Here is a 21,430-nt window from a genome sequence, read left to right on the forward strand (position 1 = left end):
GTTTATAACCATCTAACATATATTTTATTTATTTATTTAGGACTTTCTACCTCTTCCAGAATGCATACCCTAACTTAGAGAATAGTAAAGGCTCTGGGAGGACCTTCCTCACTGGCTACTCTTTTTCACTTTCCTTTGTGGATTCCTCCTCTCCAATCACTAAATAGTGGACTGACCCTCCTCCCTGGGGTTGGTCCTTGGGTCTCCTCTGTTTACCTTCCCTTCCTGGGTGGCTTATCCAGTCCAGTTTAAATATCCTCCATCTGCCATTGACTCCCCACACTTCTATCTCCATCCCAGACCCCACCCATGAAGTGGACTCATGGCCCATGTGAGTACCTGAATGTCTAATAGGCCCTCAAACTTAACACTTCCAAACCAAGCTTCTGATTTTTTTGCCTCAACCTTGTTCCCCTCACAGTTCTCCCCATTTAAGGGCAACTCCATTCTTTCAGTCCCTCAGGCCAAAGACTCAGAACCACCCTTGTCTTTTTTTTTTTTTTTTAGATGTTGGGGGTAGGAGTTTATGTATTTATTTTTGCTGTGTTGGGTCTTCGTTTCCGTGTGAGGGCTTTCTCTAGTTGTGGCAAGCGGGGGCCACTCTTCATCGCGGTGCGCGGGCCCCTCACTATCGCGGCCTCTCTTGTTGCAGAGCACAGGCTCCAGATGCGCAGGCTCAGTAGTTGTGGCTCACGGGCCTAGTCGCTCCGCGGCATGTGGGATCCTCCCAGACCAGGTCTCGAACCCGTGTCCCCTGCATTAGCAGGCAGACTCTCAACCACTGCACCACCAGGGAAATCCCCACCCTTGTCTTGAGTCTTCCTCACAGCACACATTCAATGCATCTGCCCTTGCTTGGCTCTACCTTCAAAATGTTCCCAGACTCGGGGCTTCCTTGGTGGCGCAGTGGTTGAGAGTCTGCCTGCCAATGCAGGGGACGCGTGTTCGTGCCCCGGTCCGGGAGGATCCCACATGCCGCGGAGCGGCTGGGCCCGTGAGCCATGGCCGCTGAGCCTGCATGTCCGGAGCCCGTGCTCCACAACGAGAGAGGCCACAGCAGTGAGAGGCCCGCGTACCGCAAAAAAAAAAAAAATGTTCCCAGACTCAATTCTCACCACCTTGCCTCTATCATTCTAGTCTAAGCCACTATCACCTCATTTGTATTGTAGCAGCCTCCTCACCGTTCCTGCTTCCAGTTCTCCCTATTTGTAGAATTGCATTTGAATGGAAATTTCAGACGTTGCTTGGCAGCACACTTAGTCTGCTTAGAAATCCAACTTTGACCTGAGAGCAGCTGGACCCCATTGTAGACTATGAAATGTTTGATCACAGGGTGTTTGATTTTGTAAGTCTCCCTGGTTAATGGAAAACCAGTACTTCAAAGGGAAAGAAACCGTGGGCAGAACAAAGCTCCTGGAATAATTTTACCTGGGAGAGTTGGCTGAGAGGATTCAGCAGCTGAAAAGCTACCCTATTTCTCTTGATCTTCTTTTGCTTGGGATTTGAGGCAGGAAATTCTGACTCAGAAAAGCCATTAGTTATGTTTTATAGTCGTCCTGGGTTCTTCAGCTATGTTCAAATTTCAAGCCCCACTTCCCAAGAATCTCCAGTTTGTTTGTAGTTCATGTACTGTCTGGTTTGTTTCCCTCTCCTGAGATGATCTCAGAAGCCTCTGCTCACTGCCTTTTGGGGCAGGAGTATGTAGGCCTTGAGAGACCAGTAGCTGAGTCTTTACAAATCAGAGCTAGAAGTGTCTTTAGGGATGATCTGGTATAGGAATCCACTAGACAGAAAAGAACAATGTTTCCTGAGTGCATGTTAAGTTGTAGCCTTCTTTCACAGAGAATATTGAAGACTGTTGTTCTTGTCTGCAAATAAATATTCACTTACTTTTCTTAAAACACAGTGCCCTCTCTCTGCAGTCTAAAAGATCAATAGATCAATTCTCAAATTGTTAAAAATATAATTGTCATGCTATATATCTTGATTGGGGTGGTAGTCACCTAAGTGTATACATTTGTCAAAAATCACCAGCCTTGTGCACTTAATCCCCTTGTGTGTGTGTGGATTTAACTGTATATACTTTATACCTCAATAAATTTGATTTAAAAATTATAAGTAGGGACTTCCCTGGTGGCGCAGTGGTTAAGAATCTGCCTGCCAATGCAGGGGACACGGGTTCGAGCCCTGGACCGGGAAGATCCCACATGCCACAGAGCAACTAAGCCCGTGCGCCGCAACTACTGAGCCTGTGCTCTAGAGCCCGCAAGCCACAACTACTGAGCCCACGTGCCACAACTACTGAAGCCTGAGCGCCTACAGCCCATGCTCCACAACAAGAGAAGCCACCATAATGAGAAGCCCATGCACCACAACAAAGAGTAGCCCCCACTTGCTGCAAAGAGAAAGCCCGTGCACCGCAATGAAGACCCAATGCAGCCATAAATAAATAAATTTATTTTAAAAAATTATAAACAAAATTAACAACAAATAACTAACCAAAAAATTTTGGAACTTACACAATAGACAAAAGATTAATGCCACTAAGAGATTAAAAATGTAATTCTCCTACCAATAAAGAGTGAGCTTATTTAATCATTAATAAAGGAAACAACAGTATGACAGAGATGGCTTGAAAAGAATTTGAGAATAGTTAATGGGCAAACGAATGATGAAATACAATTACTAAATTAGATCCAAATCTGTTTCCTGCCCTACAGAATAATAAAACCATAACCTTTGGGGTTATCTTCTGCATTGGACATACAGAAATTATTGTACCTTATCAGTTTCCTAAAAGCTAACTTGTAACTTTACAGATTTATAAAACATCACTGAGTCCTAGTCAACTGTTAGTCAAAGTTAAACTTCCCCAGAGAGTCAAATATCCCTTATGTGGGTTTATTAGAAATACTCTAGCATGACATTAGGGAGTCACATAATCACTGTATGTCATGTTTTTAGACACTAAATAATTTTCCTTCACACTAGTTTTCATTACTCCACATTTGATAAAGACAAGCGATATTTTAATTTCCTGTTCGCTCCATTTAAGAAAAACAACGTCACTGGGAATTCCCTGGCGGTCCAGTGGTTACAACTCCGAGCTTCCACTGCAGGGGGCATGGGTTCGATCCCTGGTCGGGGAACTAAGATCCCACAAGCCGTGTGGCGCAAAGAAAAAAAAAGAAAAACAACATCACAAGTATGAAAAGTATGAGGATAAATGGCAATTGTATTTAGGCCTCAATGTGGAGGTAACAGAGAGTGCGAGAGTGGTGGGGACTGCAGCACGCTCCATCCCAAGCGGAGAGTTGCTGTGCAACTCCAGCCAACTAGTCCTGTATTGCCATATCTTCTGTCTCTTTTTTATTTTTTTTGGCCGTGCTGCGCGGCTTGGGGCATCTTAGTTCCCCACCAGGGACTGAACCCCGGCCCTCGGCAGTGACTGTGCAGAGTCCTAACCACTGGACCGCCAGGGAATTCCCTCTTCTCATTTTTAAGAGAATATGGAAATCAAAAGTTTTATGTTAAAGCTCTCAGTTTTTATATGTTGGCAACTAGTTCAAATTGCTCTTAAATATTGTGTAGCATACATGGAATCTAAAAAAATGTTTCTGATGAACCTCGTGGCAGGGCAGGAATAAAGACGCAGACGTAGAGAACGGACTTTAGGGCACGGGGCTGGGGGCGGGGGGGGGCGGGGAGGCGGGGGGGGGGGGTGGCCTGAGAGGAGGGGAAGCTGGGACAAAGTGAGAGAGTAGCAGATGTACATAAACTACCAAAGGTAAAATGGATGGCTAAAGGGAAGCTGCTGCATAACACAGGGAGGTTAGCTCGATGCTCTGTGACGACCTAGAGGGGTGGGATAGGGAGGGTGGGAGGGAGGTGCAAGAGGGAGAGGATATGGGGATTTATGTGTACATACAGCTGATTCCCTTGTTGTACAGCAGAAACTAACACAACACTGTAAAGCAATTATACTCCAATAAAGATATTAAAAAGAAAACATAATAAACTGTGATTTGGGCATTAAAAAAAAGAAAATTCACTGATTATTTTGATTAATTAATTAACTTGCTTTAGGTGAATGGGAAGAAATAAAGTACATTTGTGGTATTTTGGAAAAAAAAAAAAAAAGGACTGTGAATAAAACTACAGAAAGCCACAGCTTTCTTTATCACATCTGAAGCCACGGGAAGGAAGCGGCTGGTGGCATTGAGACAGCAGGGACAACCTGCTTTTTGATCTTTTCTCTTGTGCCCCTGTTGATACAAAGAAATAAAATATAAAACAAAAGCAAAAAAATAAAATACTGTGTAGGCCAACAGGATGAGGGAAAGAATAAAAGGAAAGCCAAGCCAGCCTGAGCCAGTGTCAGTAGCTGACCTAGAACAATACCTTCTGATGGGAAGATTGAAGCCCAAAGAAAGGAAACAGTTGCCCCCAAATCATGAGGTGAGTCACGGCAGAGTAGGACTGAGAACACAAGCTCTTGGATTCCCAGGCAGAAGCTTCTCCCCCAAAGCAACATTACAGGTACTTTCTTTGTCTCCTGTTAAGTGCTTCATGTTCTATTTGCTGATTGACCAAACATAAGTGACTTGTGTATGCATGCTTGCAGCACCCTTAGGTCAAGTTCATGCCAGTGTTATGTGCCCACAGTTGCGTAGGATTTGCATGGGCCCTAGCCTGCATCTAAACTTTTTATAATAAGAACAATAGCTACCATATTTTGAGCCCTAATTCTGTACCCAGCTCTGTACTAGGTGCTTTACTCACATTATATTATTTAGTCCTTGTGATAACCACATGATATAGGTACTACTCTTTTATTTATTTATGTATTTATTTTTTTGGGCTGCATTTGGTCTTTGTTGCTGCGCGCTGGCTTTCTCTAGTTGCGGCAAGTGGGGGCTACTGTTTGTTGCAGTGCGTAAACTTCTCCTTGCGGTGGCTTCTCTTGTTGCGGAGCACGGGCTCTAGGCGCGCAGGCTTCAGTAGTTGTGGCGCACGGGCTTAGTTGCTCCACGGCACATGGGATCTTCCTGGACCAGGGCTCAGAACCCATGTCCCCTGCCTTGGCAGGCGGATTCTTAACCACTGCGCCACCCGGGATGTCCGATATAGGTAGTACTCTTACCTTCATTTTATGGATAAGGAAACTGAAGATAAGCAAAGGAAAGTCACTTGCTCAAAGCTATAAACCCACTCATTTGTGGCTTCAAAACTGGTGGTCTGAGGCTTCCCCGGTGGCACAGTGGTTGAGCCCTGGTCCGGGAAGATCCCACATGCCGCGGAGCAACTAAGCCCGCGAGCCACAACTATTGAAGCCCGCGCACTGCAATGAAGAGTAGCCCCCACTTGCCACAACCAGAGAAAAGCCCACGCGTAGGAACGAGGACCCAACTCAGCCAAAAATAAATAAATAAATATATTAAAACAAACCAACAAAACTCATGGTCTTAACCACTGGGCCACTGTTTTTACTCATTCATTCATTTAATCAGTCAGTCAGTCAGCCAGTCAAATAGCTACAACATGCTGGTGCCAGTTGCTGAGACAGGCATTATGAGGGAATACAACTTCATAGACCCAAGTTCCAGTCTAAAATCCTGCTGGTGAGGCTAACTGGGTCCACATTCAGCCCACATCCCGTTCTTCCAGTCCAAAATAACAAGTGGTTCTTGCAACACACAGAGGGTTGGGCTATGTACTTCAACAAAGTTGATTTAAAAATTAGAAGTAACAGCCACCCCTAGATGTTTAGGGATCCTGTTTAAATTAACAGATTTCTGACAATGCAAACATCTTTGTAGACCAGATGGTTTGAAGACCCACTGGTAGGAGAAAGACACTGATTGCAAAGACAACTGGGTCAGAATCATCAAGGGTCTTGACTGCTAGGATAAAAGGTTTGGACTTTAGCCTGAGCTCAATGGGCGAGCAGATCCTAGAGATGTGAAGAGAATTGTACTTTAGACAGCAAGTACACCTTTGGTTCTTCACAGAGGGACTGGAGGGATGACGACTATTTTGGAGGTTATTACATGGAAAAAGAGGAGAAATGAATAATAAAGTTATTTCAGGGTACATTCAGCAGGAGTGAGGTATACATATCCAGATGTCACTTAAATTTCCTGGAGGCAGATTTCCAGTAGGCTCTTCATTAAAGAGATCAGCGTGATGGAAAGAGAAGACTTTTCTGGGTTCAAATCCCAGTCCTCCAAATTTCTAGTCCCGTACCCCTGGACAATTCATATGACATCTAGGGACTACAATTTCCTAATCTGCAAAGTGGTTATAATAATATCTACCTGCTAAGACTCTTGTGAAGGAGAACTAAATGGTAAAATACATATCAAGCACTTGGTAAATGGTATGCGTTCAATGTTTCTTTCTTTCCTCGGTTTCCTTCTAGCTACAAGTGGAGTTGGCATATGTCCTTCTCCCGCATCGGGCAGAGGAGGAGAGTTCAAATAAACATTTTTCTCCAGACATTACAATGATAAACCTCATAGTGGTGTTCTGAGAACACTGCAAAATCTGAAAGTGTTTTTCAACTGTCAGAGAAAGGTTACATTTTCTTTTTGTTTTTCTAATTTTCTTTATTTATTTTTGGCTGAGTTGGGTCTTCGCTGCTGCGCGGGGTTTTCTCTAGTTGTGGCGAGCGGGGGGCTACTATTCGTTGAGGTGTGCGGGCTTTTCATTGCGGTGGCTTCTCTTGCTGCGGAGCACCGGCTCCAGGCGCAAGAGCTTCAGTAGTTGCTGCTCGCGGGCTCCAGAGCGCCGGCTCAGTAGTTGTGGCGCACGGGCTTAGTTGCTCTGCGGCATGTGGGATCTTCCCGGACCAGGGCTCCAACCTGTGTCCCCTGGATTGGCAGGCGAATTCTTAACCACTGCGCCACCAGGGAAGCCCAAGATTATATTTTCACTGCGTTGAATGACAAGGATCAACTTTTGCCTGGACACAGCCTTCCTCTCAAGAGAGCTGGGCCTCCATGAACAAGTCCGTGATCTCTCTGGTTTCAGCTCCTCGTCTATAAAATAGGGATGGTCCTCCTTGCTCACTTTATAGAAGTGTTTGTGGGATTCAGGGTTGTGAAAATTCTACAAAACAGTGCACCTGGGAGGGGTTGCTAAGCTCATCATCAGCTGTTTGCGGTACGCTTCCGCTTCCGGCTCTGACTTCTCCCATCCCACTTGAGCGTCTCAGAAGGCACCGAGTCTGATTCTGCGTCCAGGACCTAGCACAGAGAATTACCTGGGTCAGTGACTGGCTCTCGGACTCAAGCGTCGGTCGCTCTGGTGTTGAATTATAGAATTCTTTGTAAATCAGTGATCAACCCCAGAGTTACCGAGAGAACGAACGGGATCTATCGCATTTAGAAACTATCACTCCACAGTTCGTGTTGCTAGCGCCACATTTTAACATATTCTCACTTTCCTACTTACATTCTGTATTTGTGGGAAGTTCTGTGTTGTTTGTTTTTTTTTTTTAACGGTCATTGATTTACACATTTTCTTATCTCTCAATCCCTTTCCTTTGCCTTCTTCACTTTCCTTTGTGATTGGCTGCAAATCATCTTAACATGACTGGCTAGGGCATCTGCCAGTTCTCTTTCCCTTGATCCGATGGGAGAAATGGGGAGGAAAAAAAAGTGTCTTAAACTCCGCTGTTTTATTGGCTCCGCTTAGGGACGTACGGCGAGGACTTTGGCATCTCAAATTTATGATTGGTTCTTATATCCGTCAGTCACGCTGCAGCGAACCAAGTTCTTCGGCCCGTACTACTCCCGTTTGGCTGTAGGGGGTGGGGTTTAGGCTGGAAGGTTCTTCATTGGTCCGGAACTGCCCCGCTTGCGGCCCGAGCCCGCCCCCCGTTCGGTTGCCGTGGTTGCAGGCCAGGCCCGCCCGCTTGTCCTCTGACAGCGAGCCTTAGGGCGGAGGGAAGCGGGTCGGTCGGTCCTTCAAGCACGAGGCTCCCGCGGCCAGGCCAGCACGGAGCCGTTGCCATGGCAGCCGCCGCCGGGGGCGCGGACGAAGAGTCGCGCTCTGGCCGCTCGAGCTCGGATGGCGAGTGCGCGGTGGCGCCAGAGCCGTTGATGGGCCCCGAGGGCCTCTTCTCCTTCGCCGATTTCGGGTCTGCGCTGGGCGGCGGCGCGGGGCTCCCGGGCCGGGCGGCCGGCGGGGCCCAGTCCCCGCTACGCTACCTTCATGTCCTGTGGCAGCAGGAGGCGGAGCCCCGCGATGAGCTGCTCTGTAAGATCCCCTCCGGACGGCTGAGGCGCGCCGCTAGGCCCCACCGCCGGCTCGGGCCCACGGGCAAGGAGGTGCACGGTGAGGAGCGCGGCGGGAGGCGGGGCTGGCCCTCGGCTGAGAATCGGGCCCTGATCTCCCCAGCCCGTTCAGGATGGTGTCCTCCGACGTCTGAGTTACGGACCTGGAGTGACCCCTGAGTCCGCTTTCAGTACCAATAGTAGAATTATAGCTGCTAAAGACCATGAGTGTAAAAAAAGTAGTCTTCCTGCTCAGAACCAGTCCCGGTGGCTTTTCACATTTGGTAGTTACTGAATAGAAACTTTTCCTGACTCCAGGTGTTTATTTGTAGATAATAAATGGAATACTGGAGGATATTATGATATCAGAGCCAAGTCCTACCAACTTATTTCTTTAAATGCACAGACCTGGATTGGACTTTTCTATCTCATTTAGGTCTTAGGCAAACTATAGAACCTTTCACCTTTAGTTTTCTCACCTGTAGAATGGGTATGGTATGCTTTACAGGGATGTTGCCAGAGTTATTAAGTAAGGTAAGGAATATATAGTTATTATTCTGCCTTTGTTGTGTGCCAAACACTGTTGGGTGGTTTCTGATCATTTCTGATCCTTGTCATAACTCACTGAGATCCAGATACTGTTCCCATTTTACTGAAGGTGAAACTGAGGTTCAGAGAAATTGTCTTGCTCCAAGTCACATAGCTGGAAATTGGCTATGCTGGTATTAGAACTCCTGCTCTGGTACTTCTACCATATTGTCTTTTACATTTTATGGATGCCATGGAAACCAACACCCTGAAAGTTTTAAGAATGGGGACTTTTAGGGGCCCTTTAATACCTACTCATATCTTAGTGGTGTTATGAAGATTAAATGAAAATTTGAAAGTGCTGTTTGAATGTAAGGAATCGTTATATATATGAATTGCAATTTTTGTCCATTTCTCTGATGATAAAGGCATTGCTTTCTATTAGCCTCTAATATACAGGTAGTGTCATTGTGGAGAAAAAAGTTTCTCCATAGGAATCATCAAATTTAAGTAAGTCATTTGGGAGTGGTCTGTTTTGAAAGAGGATATAAGATTATCTGTGTAACCAGCTCACAGAGCGCTTCCGTGTAAATCACCTCATTTGGTCTTTGCAACAACTCAGGCCTGTCAGGAAAGAGCTCAACCTTGTTTTGCAGGTGATAGACCTGAGGCCCAGGGGGTTAACTAACTTGTTCACGGTCACCCAGCTCCGACGAGTGGCAGAGCCAAGATCTGGCTCCAAAGGCCTTGGAGGATTTGCTACAAAATGTGGCTTTTGCACCAGCTGTGTCACCTTTCAGGTTTCTCCTGGTTCCCGGGGTAGTGTCACTTGTATCCCGGCCCCTTTCTTTCTCTTTAGATGCCATTGTGGCTGAGTGGTGGGTAGCTAGGAAGCCATCACTTTTTGCTTCATCATGGCCGTTGCTGGTTTGTTTTTTTTTTTTAACTGGCACTCTTATTGTCTTCACAGCTCTGAAGAGGCTGAGGGACTCAGCCAATGCCAACGATGTGGAAACAGGTGAGTGTGCAGAGCGAGTCCAGCTCCCTGGTCTGGTCGGGGAAGGAAAAATCCAGGTAACCAATATCTGGGAAGACAGTGCTTGAATTCTGCTGGCTCACCCCTAGGACCAGGCTCGCTGTACTTATGTATAACTGCAGTCATCTTGCAGATGACAAGTCTGGCTCAGATGCTCACTCTTCCCATGCTTCCCTGTCACCCTGTACTTCCTGATGTCATAGCGTTTATCACCCTGTGGGCTCCATGGTGGTGGGGACCATGTCTGCTTTTGTATCCCTGGCACCCAGCCGCAGAGTAGGAGCTTTTTGGAACTTGTGGTTAATGGGAATGAATAGTCAATTTGAAGTGCCAGGAGAGCCGCCACCTTCAACTGCTCCCTGAGGCCTTGTGGTAGTTGGCTCAGTGGTTCTCAAACTTCAGTTGACAGAACATCTGAAAGGCATGGGAGAGGCTCCTAGCAGGACACCACTTCGTTTTTTGTTGTTGCTCTTCACCATTTGCTAGCTGACAGGGCAGTAGCAGCATCAAAGCTACAAGACAGGCTATAGGAAAAAAATTTTAATTGTGTCCACTGACTTAATTCTTTCTGTGAATCAGGGAAAAGTGGTATATGGGTTTTCTTTGGCTGCTGTAACAAATTACCACAAAGATGATGTAAAACAACACAAGTCTATCATCAGACAGTTCTATAGGTCGGAAGTCTAACACAGGTCCCACCAGGCTGAAATCAAAGTGTCTGCAGGGCTGTATTTCTTTCTGGAGGCTCAAGGGAGATCTGTTTCCCCGCCTTTTCCACCTTCTGAGGCCGCCCGCATTCCTTGGCTCGTAGTCTTCTACCTTCATCTTCAAAGTCAGCCGAGGGATGAGAGCCTGTTTACAGCAGGCGTGGAGAGAAGGTCGTTCCCCTCAGGGAGCTGGGCGTTAAAACACAGGCCTAGAGTGGGTCCCTTATCCCTGGCAGAGCATAGTGAGCAGGCCTGGGAACTGGAGGGCTTTTCAGCGCTCTCCACTTTTATCTCTTTTCCATGAACTTTAATATTGTGGAATATTTGGGTAGCAACCTATATAGCTTTTCAAGGAAAGATGATGTGTTCTCTTTTTAATATTTTGAGTGTGTGGCCAGAGAATATTTCAATTATACTTCCATTTCACAGAAAGTCTAGTTTATCTTTTTTTTTAAATGAGTTTATTTTCTTTTATTTTCTTTCTCACATTTATTTACTTATAGATTTATTAATTAATTTTTTTTTTTTTGGCCACGTTGGGTCTTAGTTGAGGCATGTGGGATCTTTTGTTGAGACGCGTGGGCTTCTCTCTAGTTGTGACGTGTGGGTTTTCTCTTCTCTAGTCGTGGCATGCAAGCTCCAGGGCAGGGCACGTGGGCTCTGTAGTTGTGGCGCACAGGTTCCAGAGCACATGGACTCTGTAGGTTATGGCACATGGGCTCTGTAAGTTGCGGCCTGCAGGCTCTCTAGTTGAGGCGCGTGAGCTCAGTAGTTGTGGCGCTCGGGTTAGTTGCCCTGTGGCATGTGGGATCTTAGTTCCCTGACCAGGGATCGAACCCACGTACCCTGCATCGGAAGGCAGATTCTTAACTACTGGACCACCAGGGAAGTCCCTCTCTCTTCTTTAAATTGAAGTATAGTTGATGTACAATATTATATAAGTTACAAGTGTACAGTATAGAGATTCACAATTTTTACAGGTTATACTCCATTTATAGTTATTATAAAATACTGGCTATGTTCTAGTTTATCTTTTTTTTTTAATTTATTTTTGGCTGCGTTGGGTCTTTGTTGCTGTGCACGGGCTTTCTCTAGCTGTGGTGAGCAGGGGCTACTCTTTGTTGTGGTACAAGGGCTTCTCATTGTGGTGGCTTCTCCTTGTTGTGGAGCACAGGCCCTAGGCATGTGGGCTTCAGTAGTTGTGGCACGTGGGCTCAGTAGTTGTGGCTCGTGGGCTCTGGAGCGTAGTCTCACTAGTTGTGACACACGGGCTTAGTGGCTCCGCAGCATGTGGGATCTTCCTGGTCCAGGGCTTGAACTCGTGTCCCCTGCATTGGCAGGCGGATTCTTAGCCTTTACGCCACCAGGGAAGTTCCACATCTAGTTTATCTTGAATCAGGTGTCCACGTGGTGGTTTTATTATTTTGGTGGAAATGCTGTAATTTTCCATTCAGAGTCTGTGACACACCCATCTTCAAATCTAAGTGGCTGTTAGATTTACCAGGCTCTTGCAGGACTCTGACAGAGAAAGTGGCTGTAGATTAGCCTCTTCATTCCTTTTCCTGTATGGTTAGCATTTTGTTTAATCTTTCTCTGCATGTTTGTTGGTTTTTTTGTATAGGTTAGCAATTACAGTGGATGTAAAATTTATACCCTGCTATCGTTAAATCGTAAGTGCCTTTCTGTGAATTCATAATCCTTTAAAAGATTTTAAATGTGAAAATAATATGTGCATTTAAAGTGTTTTGAAAATTAGAAAAATCTTCATGAAAAACATTCTTAATGTCAGCAAAGGAATCTCTTAATATTTTGGCGAATATCCTTCCTGTCCTTTTTCCTATGCAGAGGAATTTTCTTGAAGGGCTTGCAAACTGTGCTGTATACACAATTTTGTAGCCCGCATAATGTTTTGTGTATCATAAACATTTTTCATAGGCTTCATAACCATTTGTTTTTTCAAAACGGAAGAGTTATTTGTTCCTATTTATAGAATGAATATGTAGCTGTACAATTTTTTTGAAGCTTATGAAGTAAAAAGTAGAAATCACCTTGCAATTCCAGGCCTCAGTTACGACCACAGTTTATAGTGGATGCACATGATGCCTTCAGAGGGACAAAGCAAGAGTTATTTAGTCAGTCACATGTTTGCACTCATTTCCCAGGAATGGGGCTGTTACATCAAAGGATACGCCCATCTTGATGGCTTCCGACAGATGTTGCTAAAGCGCTTTCCATAAAGACTGTAGCTGCACAAATCACAAAACTGGAACTGACTATTTTAGCTTTGCTTTATCTCTTGGATACTGGCTCTCGTTTGGTGACGAACACAGAGGTGACTGGAAGCTTCTCCTTCTCCTCCACTCTCATAACCCTTTCCCACCACCTTCATTCGTTCATTTATTCAGTCAGTCAGCAACATTCGTGGAGCAGGGCAAGTCATATCTTGGTCCAAGATATTAAGAAACAAAACAAAAAAACCTACAGAATAGTTGGAGAAGAAGAGTATAAAGCAACACCACTTCTGAGAAAAAAAAACCAAAAACCCGAGGAAACTGAAGTCCTGTATTTAGTTGGAGAGGTGTAAGTTCTCGAGCCAGAGAAACCTGGGTTCCTATCCCAGCTTGGCCTCCTGTTGGCTTGGGCTGGAGTCTGTCTCCTGATCTGTACCATGGACGTGATACTGTGCTGAGTGGTTTGGCAGTCAGGTACCTGACGCCTGGCTGGTGCTCCGTCTACAGTCGTAGTTACTCTAAAAGAGCACAGCATATTAATGTGAGAGTAACAGGATGAACAGGGCACTATGGGGACGCAGGAGAGGGGGCAGCTCACTCAGCTTGAGGAGATGAGAGAGATTCACAAAGCAGGAGACACCTGGATTCCATTTGGAAGGGCTCAAGTCCTTGAGGGGTTTGCTGGGGGCTTACTAGAGCATTTTGTTTCTTGCTCTGAATGATGTTTGGTAGCAATTTCTGCCTTTCAGTGGACGTGGGCGTGTAATACATAACGCCTCACATTTTTAATGGCTCTGTACTTTTCAAGGAAGGAATTTCTCATCCATTATTCTCATTACAGCAACTCTGGAGGTTAGCAGGGCAGAGATTCCTCCCATTCGCTGGTGAATGGGGGCCTAAATCTAGGCCTTCGCACTGCCCCATGCTGTTGGCAATGAACTCCTTCCCTTTTTGCTTAGTTTAGCCTGGGACTTGGTCTGTGTGGCAGAGCCTGTGCTCCGTCCACTCTAAAGGGCTGCCTCCTGGAAGCAAAGTAAGAATCAGCCCACAGCTCGCTCGGCTGCGTCCAGCTGGAATGGATGTGCAGCCAGATGCAGGGAGAGGGGCGGGGCCAGAGTCTACGCCGGGGGTTTCCATGGCTCCCAGATTTCTGACCCTGAGGGCCGAGATTCTTCTATGATGTTTTATCCCTAGACACGCAGTTTGAGCACCCAGCATACGGGCCCTCAGCTGCGCCCTCAGGAGGACAAGTCCCTTGTCATGGCAGTCCCCGTGGGGCCAGCATCTAGGAGGGACTAGCTCTCCCAAACATTGTCAGTGCCTTGCCTGGAAGGGCCCCGAGCGCCCCATCTACCGCCTGGGGCTGCGGCCTGGCTAACACTGCCACTCTCTCCACTTGCTCCCGCTGTCCTCGTGGTGTCAGTGCAGCAGCTGCTGGAGGATGGCGCGGATCCCCGTGCAGCTGACGACAAGGGCCGCACAGCCCTACACTTTGCCTCCTGCAACGGCAATGACCAGATTGGTGAGTCCTGGGGAGGGGGAGGGGAGGGAGGGAGGCTGGGCGGGTAGGGGCTGGGGGAGGATCTGCTGTCTGCTCAGCCCCAGCCCCTCTCACTCCTTTAGCCTGTGGAACTGGCACTGCCAGACCGGGCCAGGGGTCCACCTGGGGAAAGAATATGATTGCCTCTGAGGTCGGACCAGTCCTTCAAGACGTTCACGCAACACTTACTCAGTGCTAAGGGCAGCAGCGGGACAGCCCCCCCTTTTTTATAAGTTTTTTTGGACGTGGTATAACTTATAAACAGTGAGCTTTCTGTGTGTGTACACTGCTGTAACCGCCTCCTGGATCAAAATATAGAATATTTTCAGCGCCCAGCAGCCTGCCTCATGCCCCTTCCAGTCCTTACCCCTGCGTGGACCTTGATCACCATAGATTAGTTTTGCCTGTTTTTCAATTTCACATAAATGGAAGCACAGAATATGCACTCTTTTGTATCTTGAATTCTTTCACTCAAAATTATATCCTTGAGGGACTTCCCTGGTGGTCCAGTGGTTAAGACTCTGCGCTTCCAATGCACGGGGGAGGGTTCTATCCCTAGTCGGGGAACTAGGATCCCACATGCTGCGTGGCCAAGAAAACAAGAAAAGGAATTACATTCTTGAGACTCATCCCTGAAGGTTGTGAGTAATGGTAGTTCTTTGCTCTCATTGCTGGCTGGTGTTTCATTGCGTGACGGACCACGGTTCACCCGTTCTATTATTGATGGGCATTTGTGTTTTTTCCAGGTCTGGACTATTAGGAGGAGCAAAGCTGCTAGGAACATTTTTGTACATGTGACTTGATGGATATAAGCACTCATCTGTGTTAGAATAGTTGGGTCACTGGGGTACACACGTTTAGCTAGTGTGTACTACCGAACTTTTCCCAAAGATGGTTCTACCCATATACACTCCCACCAGCATTGTGAGAGAGTTCCACATTTTCCCACCTCCTTGGCAATGCTTGGTATTATCTCTTTTAAATTTTAGCCCTTCTAGTATAGTGGTATCTCCTTGTGGTTTAACTTGCGTTTCTCTGATGGTCAGTAATGTTGAGCACGTCTTCAGGTATTTATTGGCCATTTTTGTATCCTCTTTTGTGGAGTAACTGTTCAAGTCTCTTGTCCATTTTTTTTAACAAGTTGCCTATCTTTTTCTTATTGATTTGTAGAAATTCTTTATATATTCTGGATATAAATCATTTATTAAATATAAATGACTTTTTCTCAGCTTGCCTGTTTGTTCTCTGAATGTTCTCATTTGATGAACACAAGTTCTTTTAATTTTTTTATTTTTATTTATTTATTTATTTATATTTGGCTGCGTTGGGTCTTCGTTGCTGCACATGGGCTTTCTCTAGCTGTGGCGAGCGGGGGCTACCCTTTGTTGCAGTGCACAGGCTTCTCATTGCGGTGGTTTCTCTTGCTGCGGAGCACAGGCTCTAGGAGCACGGGCTTCAGTAGTAGTGGCTCGCAGGCTCAGTAGTTGTGGCGCACGGGCTTAGTTGCTCCACGGCACGTGGAATCTTCTGAACCAGGGATCGAACCCGTGTGCCCTGCATTGGCAGGCGGATTCTTATCCACTGCGCCACCAGGAAAGTCCCACAAGTTCTTAATTTTAATGATTCCAATTTATCAATCTTTTCTTTTTTATGGTTAGTATTTTTGTGACCTGTTTAGGAAATCTTTGCCTGTCCCAAGGTTATGAAGATATTCTCCTGTTCTCTTCTACAGGCCTGACTGTTGTAGCTTTCACATTTAGGTCATGGTCCCTCCTGAATTAGTTTCTGTATGTGTTGTGAGGCTCAGATTGGCCTCATATGAGTTAGTCTGCCTGCACATCCATCTGGGTAATTGGTGAGCCCTGGTGATGCCACAGCCCACCCCTGATGTGACCTAGAGACTCGTAAGGAGGGGGTGCTCAGCATCTTCTATTGGCCTAATCCCCACTATGGTGCTTGGCTGTGGAAGGAGCAGAAAATGCCCTTGAGAGCCTTCACTAACAGCCACTGCTGTTGGGAGAACTTTCTTTAACCCCTAGAGTCTCAGTCCCGTAATACGTGCATAGGCCAGGGGGCCCTCCCACAATCCTCAGTTCCTGGCCCTACAGTCCTGCACGTGAGCCTTAGGGGCGAATGAGCCAGTGAGTGAGTGAATGAAACAGCGTGGGGGACTGTGTGAGCTTTCAGTGTCCCCCACTTTGAGCGAGCCTCTTTAGCTAGGTTACGGGTGGGGTTAGGGTGCTGCCCACAGAAGCCCCCAACAGCTCCTCTTGGGTTTTCCTGTTTCCAGTGCAGCTGCTTCTGGACCATGGAGCCGACCCCAATCAGCGAGATGGGCTGGGGAACACACCACTGCACCTGGGTAAGTGCCTGGCAAGCTGCCAAGACACCCTTCTCTGCAGCGCAGACAGGCTCCTCTGATGGAGAGCCTGGGGTCCTGCAGGCTCCCAGCAGGCTCTGCTATCATCTGGGGGGAGCCTGAGCCCCCAGGGCCACGCTCCCCTTGGGCTGTGTCCCATGGCTGTCCCCATCCATCACTAGTTGGCTGTGCCCTGAGCAGAACTGACGCAGCAGCAGCTCTGTTAGGGGAGGTTCCCGCCTTGCGGCTCACTCACACTGTGGCTCACGGTGAGGCAGGTCCCGTCTCCAAGCCTCAGTTTCCCCAGCTGTACAGGGAGGGAGTCGGATTTGATCACCGAGTCCCTCCCAGTTGCTGCCTTGGTGATGCCTTCTCAGGGGGTGTGACCTGGCATCGGGACCCTCAGGGACAGTCCTGCTCCTCTGGTGGGCACCCAGGCCAAGCCCCAGTGGTCCTAGACTCTCAGTCCCTGTTTCTCTCCCTCAGCGGCCTGCACCAACCACGTCCCTGTCATCACCACACTGCTGCGAGGAGGTGAGTGGTCTCCCCTCCTTCTCCCTCCTCTCTCCCCCTCCCCGCCAGCATGCTCACCTCTGCCTGCTCCCACAGGGGCCCGGGTAGATGCCCTGGACCGAGCGGGCCGCACGCCCCTGCACCTGGCCAAGTCGAAGCTCAGCATCCTGCAGGAAGGCCACTCCCAGTGCCTGGAGGCCGTGCGGCTGGAGGTGAAGCAGGTGAGCGCCCCCCTCAGCTGAGCTGCGGCCCCAAGCAGACCCTGGGCAGGTGCTGCCCGAACCAGAGACACGGCCGCCTTCGGCACCAGGGCTCCCGGGTGGCTCCACGCGGAGCCCAGCTGGCACCTGTGCCACTGTGCCCCTCGGCAGCAGCATCAGGCCGCTCTGTGCCTCCCAGCACACCCTCAGCCCCCCCTCTGGTTTCAGATCATCCAGATGCTGAGGGAGTACCTGGAGCGCCTGGGGCGGCACGAGCAGCGGGAGCGGCTGGATGACCTCTGCACCCGCCTCCAGATGACAAGCACCAAAGAGCAGGTGAGCCGCAGCTGCAGGTCCAGACCCAGGCCCTGGCCGGAGCCTCGGGGCCAGCCCACCCCTGCTCTGACGCAGGAGAAAGGCATGGCTGCAGGCAGGCCTGTCGCCCACTGTGGACCTCAGAGCCTCTGTCCACTTCCTTTGAAGCTGCCCTGGCCCTTCTCTGGGGCGGTCTGAGACCACCTGGCAGCAAGGATTCAGCCTCAGACAGCAGCTCCCTAGTCATGGTGAAGCCACCACATGCCCTGCGGGGAGAGACAGTGTCTGCCCTCCATGCCTGTGGTGCTGCTGGGGGGACCCGGGGGCACCCCATAACGGAGCCTCGGTTTCATCCCGCAGGTGGATGAAGTGACCGACCTGCTGGCCAGCTTCACCTCCCTCAGTTTGCAGATGCAGAACATGGAGAAGAGGTAGCAAGAGAGGCTCCCTGCCCTCCCGCTCCGCCACTCTCCCCCGCCCCACTGCCCTCTCATTACAAAGGAAAAGCCCAGTGCCTGGGACTTTGTCTGCCGAGGCCCTCGCCCCCAGCTGCTGCGAGGCAGAGATGCTCTCTCACTGACCTCAGCGCCACTCCCAGCCGCGGTCTCCATCGTCCCTGGAGGCCGGGACCACAGCCCACAGCGTCTTCCTTCGGCTCCCACGGCGCCGCAGCCACGCCTCACTCAGCTCTGGCCGACGCGCTATCCTAGCAGGCCTCACTCGTCCCATGGCCTCCCTGGCATCCTCGGCAGGCCCCAGACCCTTCTCTGTGTCTCCAACCGTGGGCTCGTTGTGGCCAGCAGGATTTGGCTTAGTGCAGGCACCCTCTGGCCTAGGGGGCTTCTGGGCTGGCCCCACACCTCTCACCAGCACTTAGATTTAGGCTTGTCACCAGACTTTCAAGGAGACATGGCAGTGAGTTTCTCTGGTTGGAAGGAGGGGGTTGGTGAATGGTGAAGCCTAGACCTTAGAAATACAAGGTTAGGAAGGGCCCGGCTGAACCCAAAGCAGGTAATCCCCAGCCTTTTTTCTCCCAATCAGTGAAACACCGGGAGGGGGTCGCCATTCTGCAGCCTAGTTGTAGTAGGTGGAGGAGTGGCCCCTAGGATGGCCATGTACTAATCCCAGGAACCTGTGAACATTACCTTATATGACAAAGGGGACTTTGCAGATGTTATTAAGTTAAGGGTCTTTAGACAAGGCGACTGTCCTGGATTATCCAGGCGGGCCTGATATAATCACACGGATCCTTATTAGAGGGAAGCGGGAGCTCAGAGAGGAAGCAGGAGATGTGGTGACGGAAGCAAGAAATCGGAGTAACTCGAGGAAGGGGTCACAAGCCAAGGAATGCAGGCGGCCTCCTGAAGCTGGAAAAGGCGAGGAAATGGATTCTCCCTTCAGAGCTTCCAGAAGGGACCGGCCTGCCGACACCTTGACTTTAGCCCAGAGAGATCTCAGATTCTGACCACCAGAACCATAAGATAATAAATTTGTGTTGTTTAAAGGCCCAAAAACTCATTGCAAAGAAGCCCCACCCCGCCACCCCCTGCCACTTCTGCCCCGACAGGAGCAGACACTATTCCCCTTGGGGCTCGAACACGCCGAAGGCGGCGCCCCCTCCTGGAAGGTATCTGCCACAGCAGGAAGCCTGAAGGGAGGGCCTGCTGTGCCCAGCCCTCTCCCAGGAACCATTCGACTGCAGAGTAAAGACAGACTTTTTCCAGATCGGCAGTCCCTGTCTGCTCTGGCTCTGCCCCACCTTCCCTCTCACCCAGTTGGCATCCTGGCTGCTTTTCAGAGGAGGGGAGCTTGTCTCCCAATCCCAGCTCGATCAGACCCGAACTGAACTCATGGGACCCAGCTGTTCCCCGGACCCTAAGGATAAAAAGGGTCTCTCTGTGGGGCTGAGGTACAGGCCCGGGGCTGCCTCCAGGACCCTGGGAGAGGGGAGGCTGCAAGCCCCACCAGGTCGCCAGGGTTGGGGAAGGTACCTTCCCCAAGACTGGGGAGAGAGGAGGGCAGAGGAAGCAGTAAAGTGTGTCCATGCAACACAAGCCGCTGCTGTGAGCAAGGTGGCTGCGGGCCGGCCGTGTGCCAGAGGAAGGTGAGGAGCCACCTGTGAGTGGGACAGGCGGGTGGGCGGGGCGGCCTTTCTCCCTTCCTTCCTGCCCACGCGATTAACCCCCGCAGGTGAGCCTGCCCACTCAGGCCCAGGGGGCACATTAGAGCTTGCCCTCCTCTGGGGGCTCTGCTGGGGCCTGTGCCTGGACACAGCCCCGCTTTGCCCCTGGCCCCAGGGGTGGGGCTGAGCAGGGAAGAGCCCAGGGCAGAGGAGAAGCAGGATGGGAGGGAAGGGACCTCAAACTCCGTGAGCTTGCTTCTCTGGGCCTCCCTCCAGCACACCTCCGGGGCTGATCACCCTAGAGAACCTTGAGGCAAGGTTTCTCAACCTCAGGTCTAAGGGGTTCAATTAGTGGGCCATTAGAGAGGTATGAACCCCCTGAAACAATGCAAGGTTTTGTGTGAAGAGTATGCATGTACTGATAAAAGGGTCTATAGCTTTTATTCTGAGCAGGGTCCACATTCAGAAGAGGTTAGGATCTCTTGCTGCAGAACTTTGGGAGCAGATAGGTGAGAGGCCTGCCCAGGGCATCCTGGGGACTGCCTGGGCACTTCTGGGACCCGTTATCCCCTAGGGCAGCCTGCTTTCTATTGGCAGAGCTGAGGAGGTGGGGCGTGCTGAGACTTTGTGAAATTGCCCTGAGATGACTGCGCATTTCTAAGATAACTAACCTGCCTCGGAGACTCACGGGCTAACCCCTAACAAGTCCTTGGCCTGGACCAAGCCATCCCCACCTGGCAAGTGGGGCGCCTCCCTGCAGCATCCTCCATCCCTGTGGTGCCCCGCCGACCCATCCCTGGCCCTGTAGCCATGTAACTAGGAGAATGACCACTGGGGCAAGCAAGGGGGCCATTATGAGCCCCACCCTGACCGTACAGACAGTGAACAAAAGGCTTGACAGATGAAGGTGGCTTTGGGGCCAGCCATCAGACACTTGCCAGACGGCCAGGCAGCTAGCCAATCTGCCTCGATCCTTTTGCGGCCAAGATTTTTCCTGCAATCCCAAACCTCTCTGAAGATCCAGCCAGTTAAAGTCAGCCTCATTAGGGTGAGTCAGAAAACACCCAAGTTGGCCCTGAGCAGACTGGGCTGAGCAGGGCAGGATGGAGAACTGGACACAGCAGGATGGAGAACTGCCCACACGGGAGTTAGCTCTGTTACTAGCTGCTCTGGGAGCTACCGAGTTGGTGGGGGGAGCAGGGAGGGGGCCGGGGGGGTTGGGGGGGCAGTAAGAAGAAGTCCTGTTTGCTGATTTCCCCGGCTGGGTAGGGTCCTTTGCTTTATATCTCCCATTTCATTCACGTTGGAAATACCTATCAAGCACTTGCCATGTGCTGGGCAATGTTCCAGGTAGGAATACAACAGGGAACAAGAAAAGCAAACTAAAATCCCTGCCTTTGCCCATGGCAGACGGCAGTAATGCCTGGGGGGTGTTCACAACTTCTCCCAACCATGCTGTGAGATAACTGGCCTTGCTGGTGCTTTGGACAGGTGAGAAAATGCAGGTTTGCCAGGGTGACCCAACCAGGCAGCTGGGCTGGACCCTGGACCCACCCCCAAAGCTCGTGCTGTTTCCACCACACCTGAAATTAGAGCTTTC

The 21,430-nt window shown here is 49.5% G+C and overlaps 1 protein-coding gene across 3 annotated transcripts; it reads left to right on the top strand.

Annotated features, from left to right (window-relative positions):
• Positions 1–7,817: 7,817 nt before the first annotated feature.
• ANKRD54 (ankyrin repeat domain 54) lies at positions 7,818–19,212 on the top strand. 3 transcript variants are annotated; one of them, XM_032646692.1, is made up of 8 exons: positions 7,818–8,340; positions 9,778–9,825; positions 14,210–14,303; positions 16,612–16,683; positions 17,167–17,214; positions 17,290–17,414; positions 17,622–17,729; positions 18,069–19,212. In XM_032646692.1, the coding sequence occupies exons 2-8, from the start codon at positions 9,805–9,807 to the stop codon at positions 18,141–18,143; spliced, it is 543 nt and encodes a 180-aa protein (XP_032502583.1). In that variant the 5' UTR covers positions 7,818–8,340; positions 9,778–9,804; the 3' UTR covers positions 18,144–19,212. The 3 variants fall into 3 exon arrangements, with proteins under 3 accessions (XP_032502583.1, XP_032502581.1, XP_032502582.1); XM_032646690.1 differs by having other exon boundaries at positions 7,892–8,340; positions 14,205–14,303; XM_032646691.1 differs by lacking the exon at positions 14,210–14,303 and having other exon boundaries at positions 7,892–8,340.
• Positions 19,213–21,430: the final 2,218 nt, after the last annotated feature.

Source organism: Phocoena sinus, chromosome 10 (genome assembly GCF_008692025.1).
Source record: "Phocoena sinus isolate mPhoSin1 chromosome 10, mPhoSin1.pri, whole genome shotgun sequence".
NCBI lineage: Eukaryota > Metazoa > Chordata > Mammalia > Artiodactyla > Phocoenidae > Phocoena > Phocoena sinus.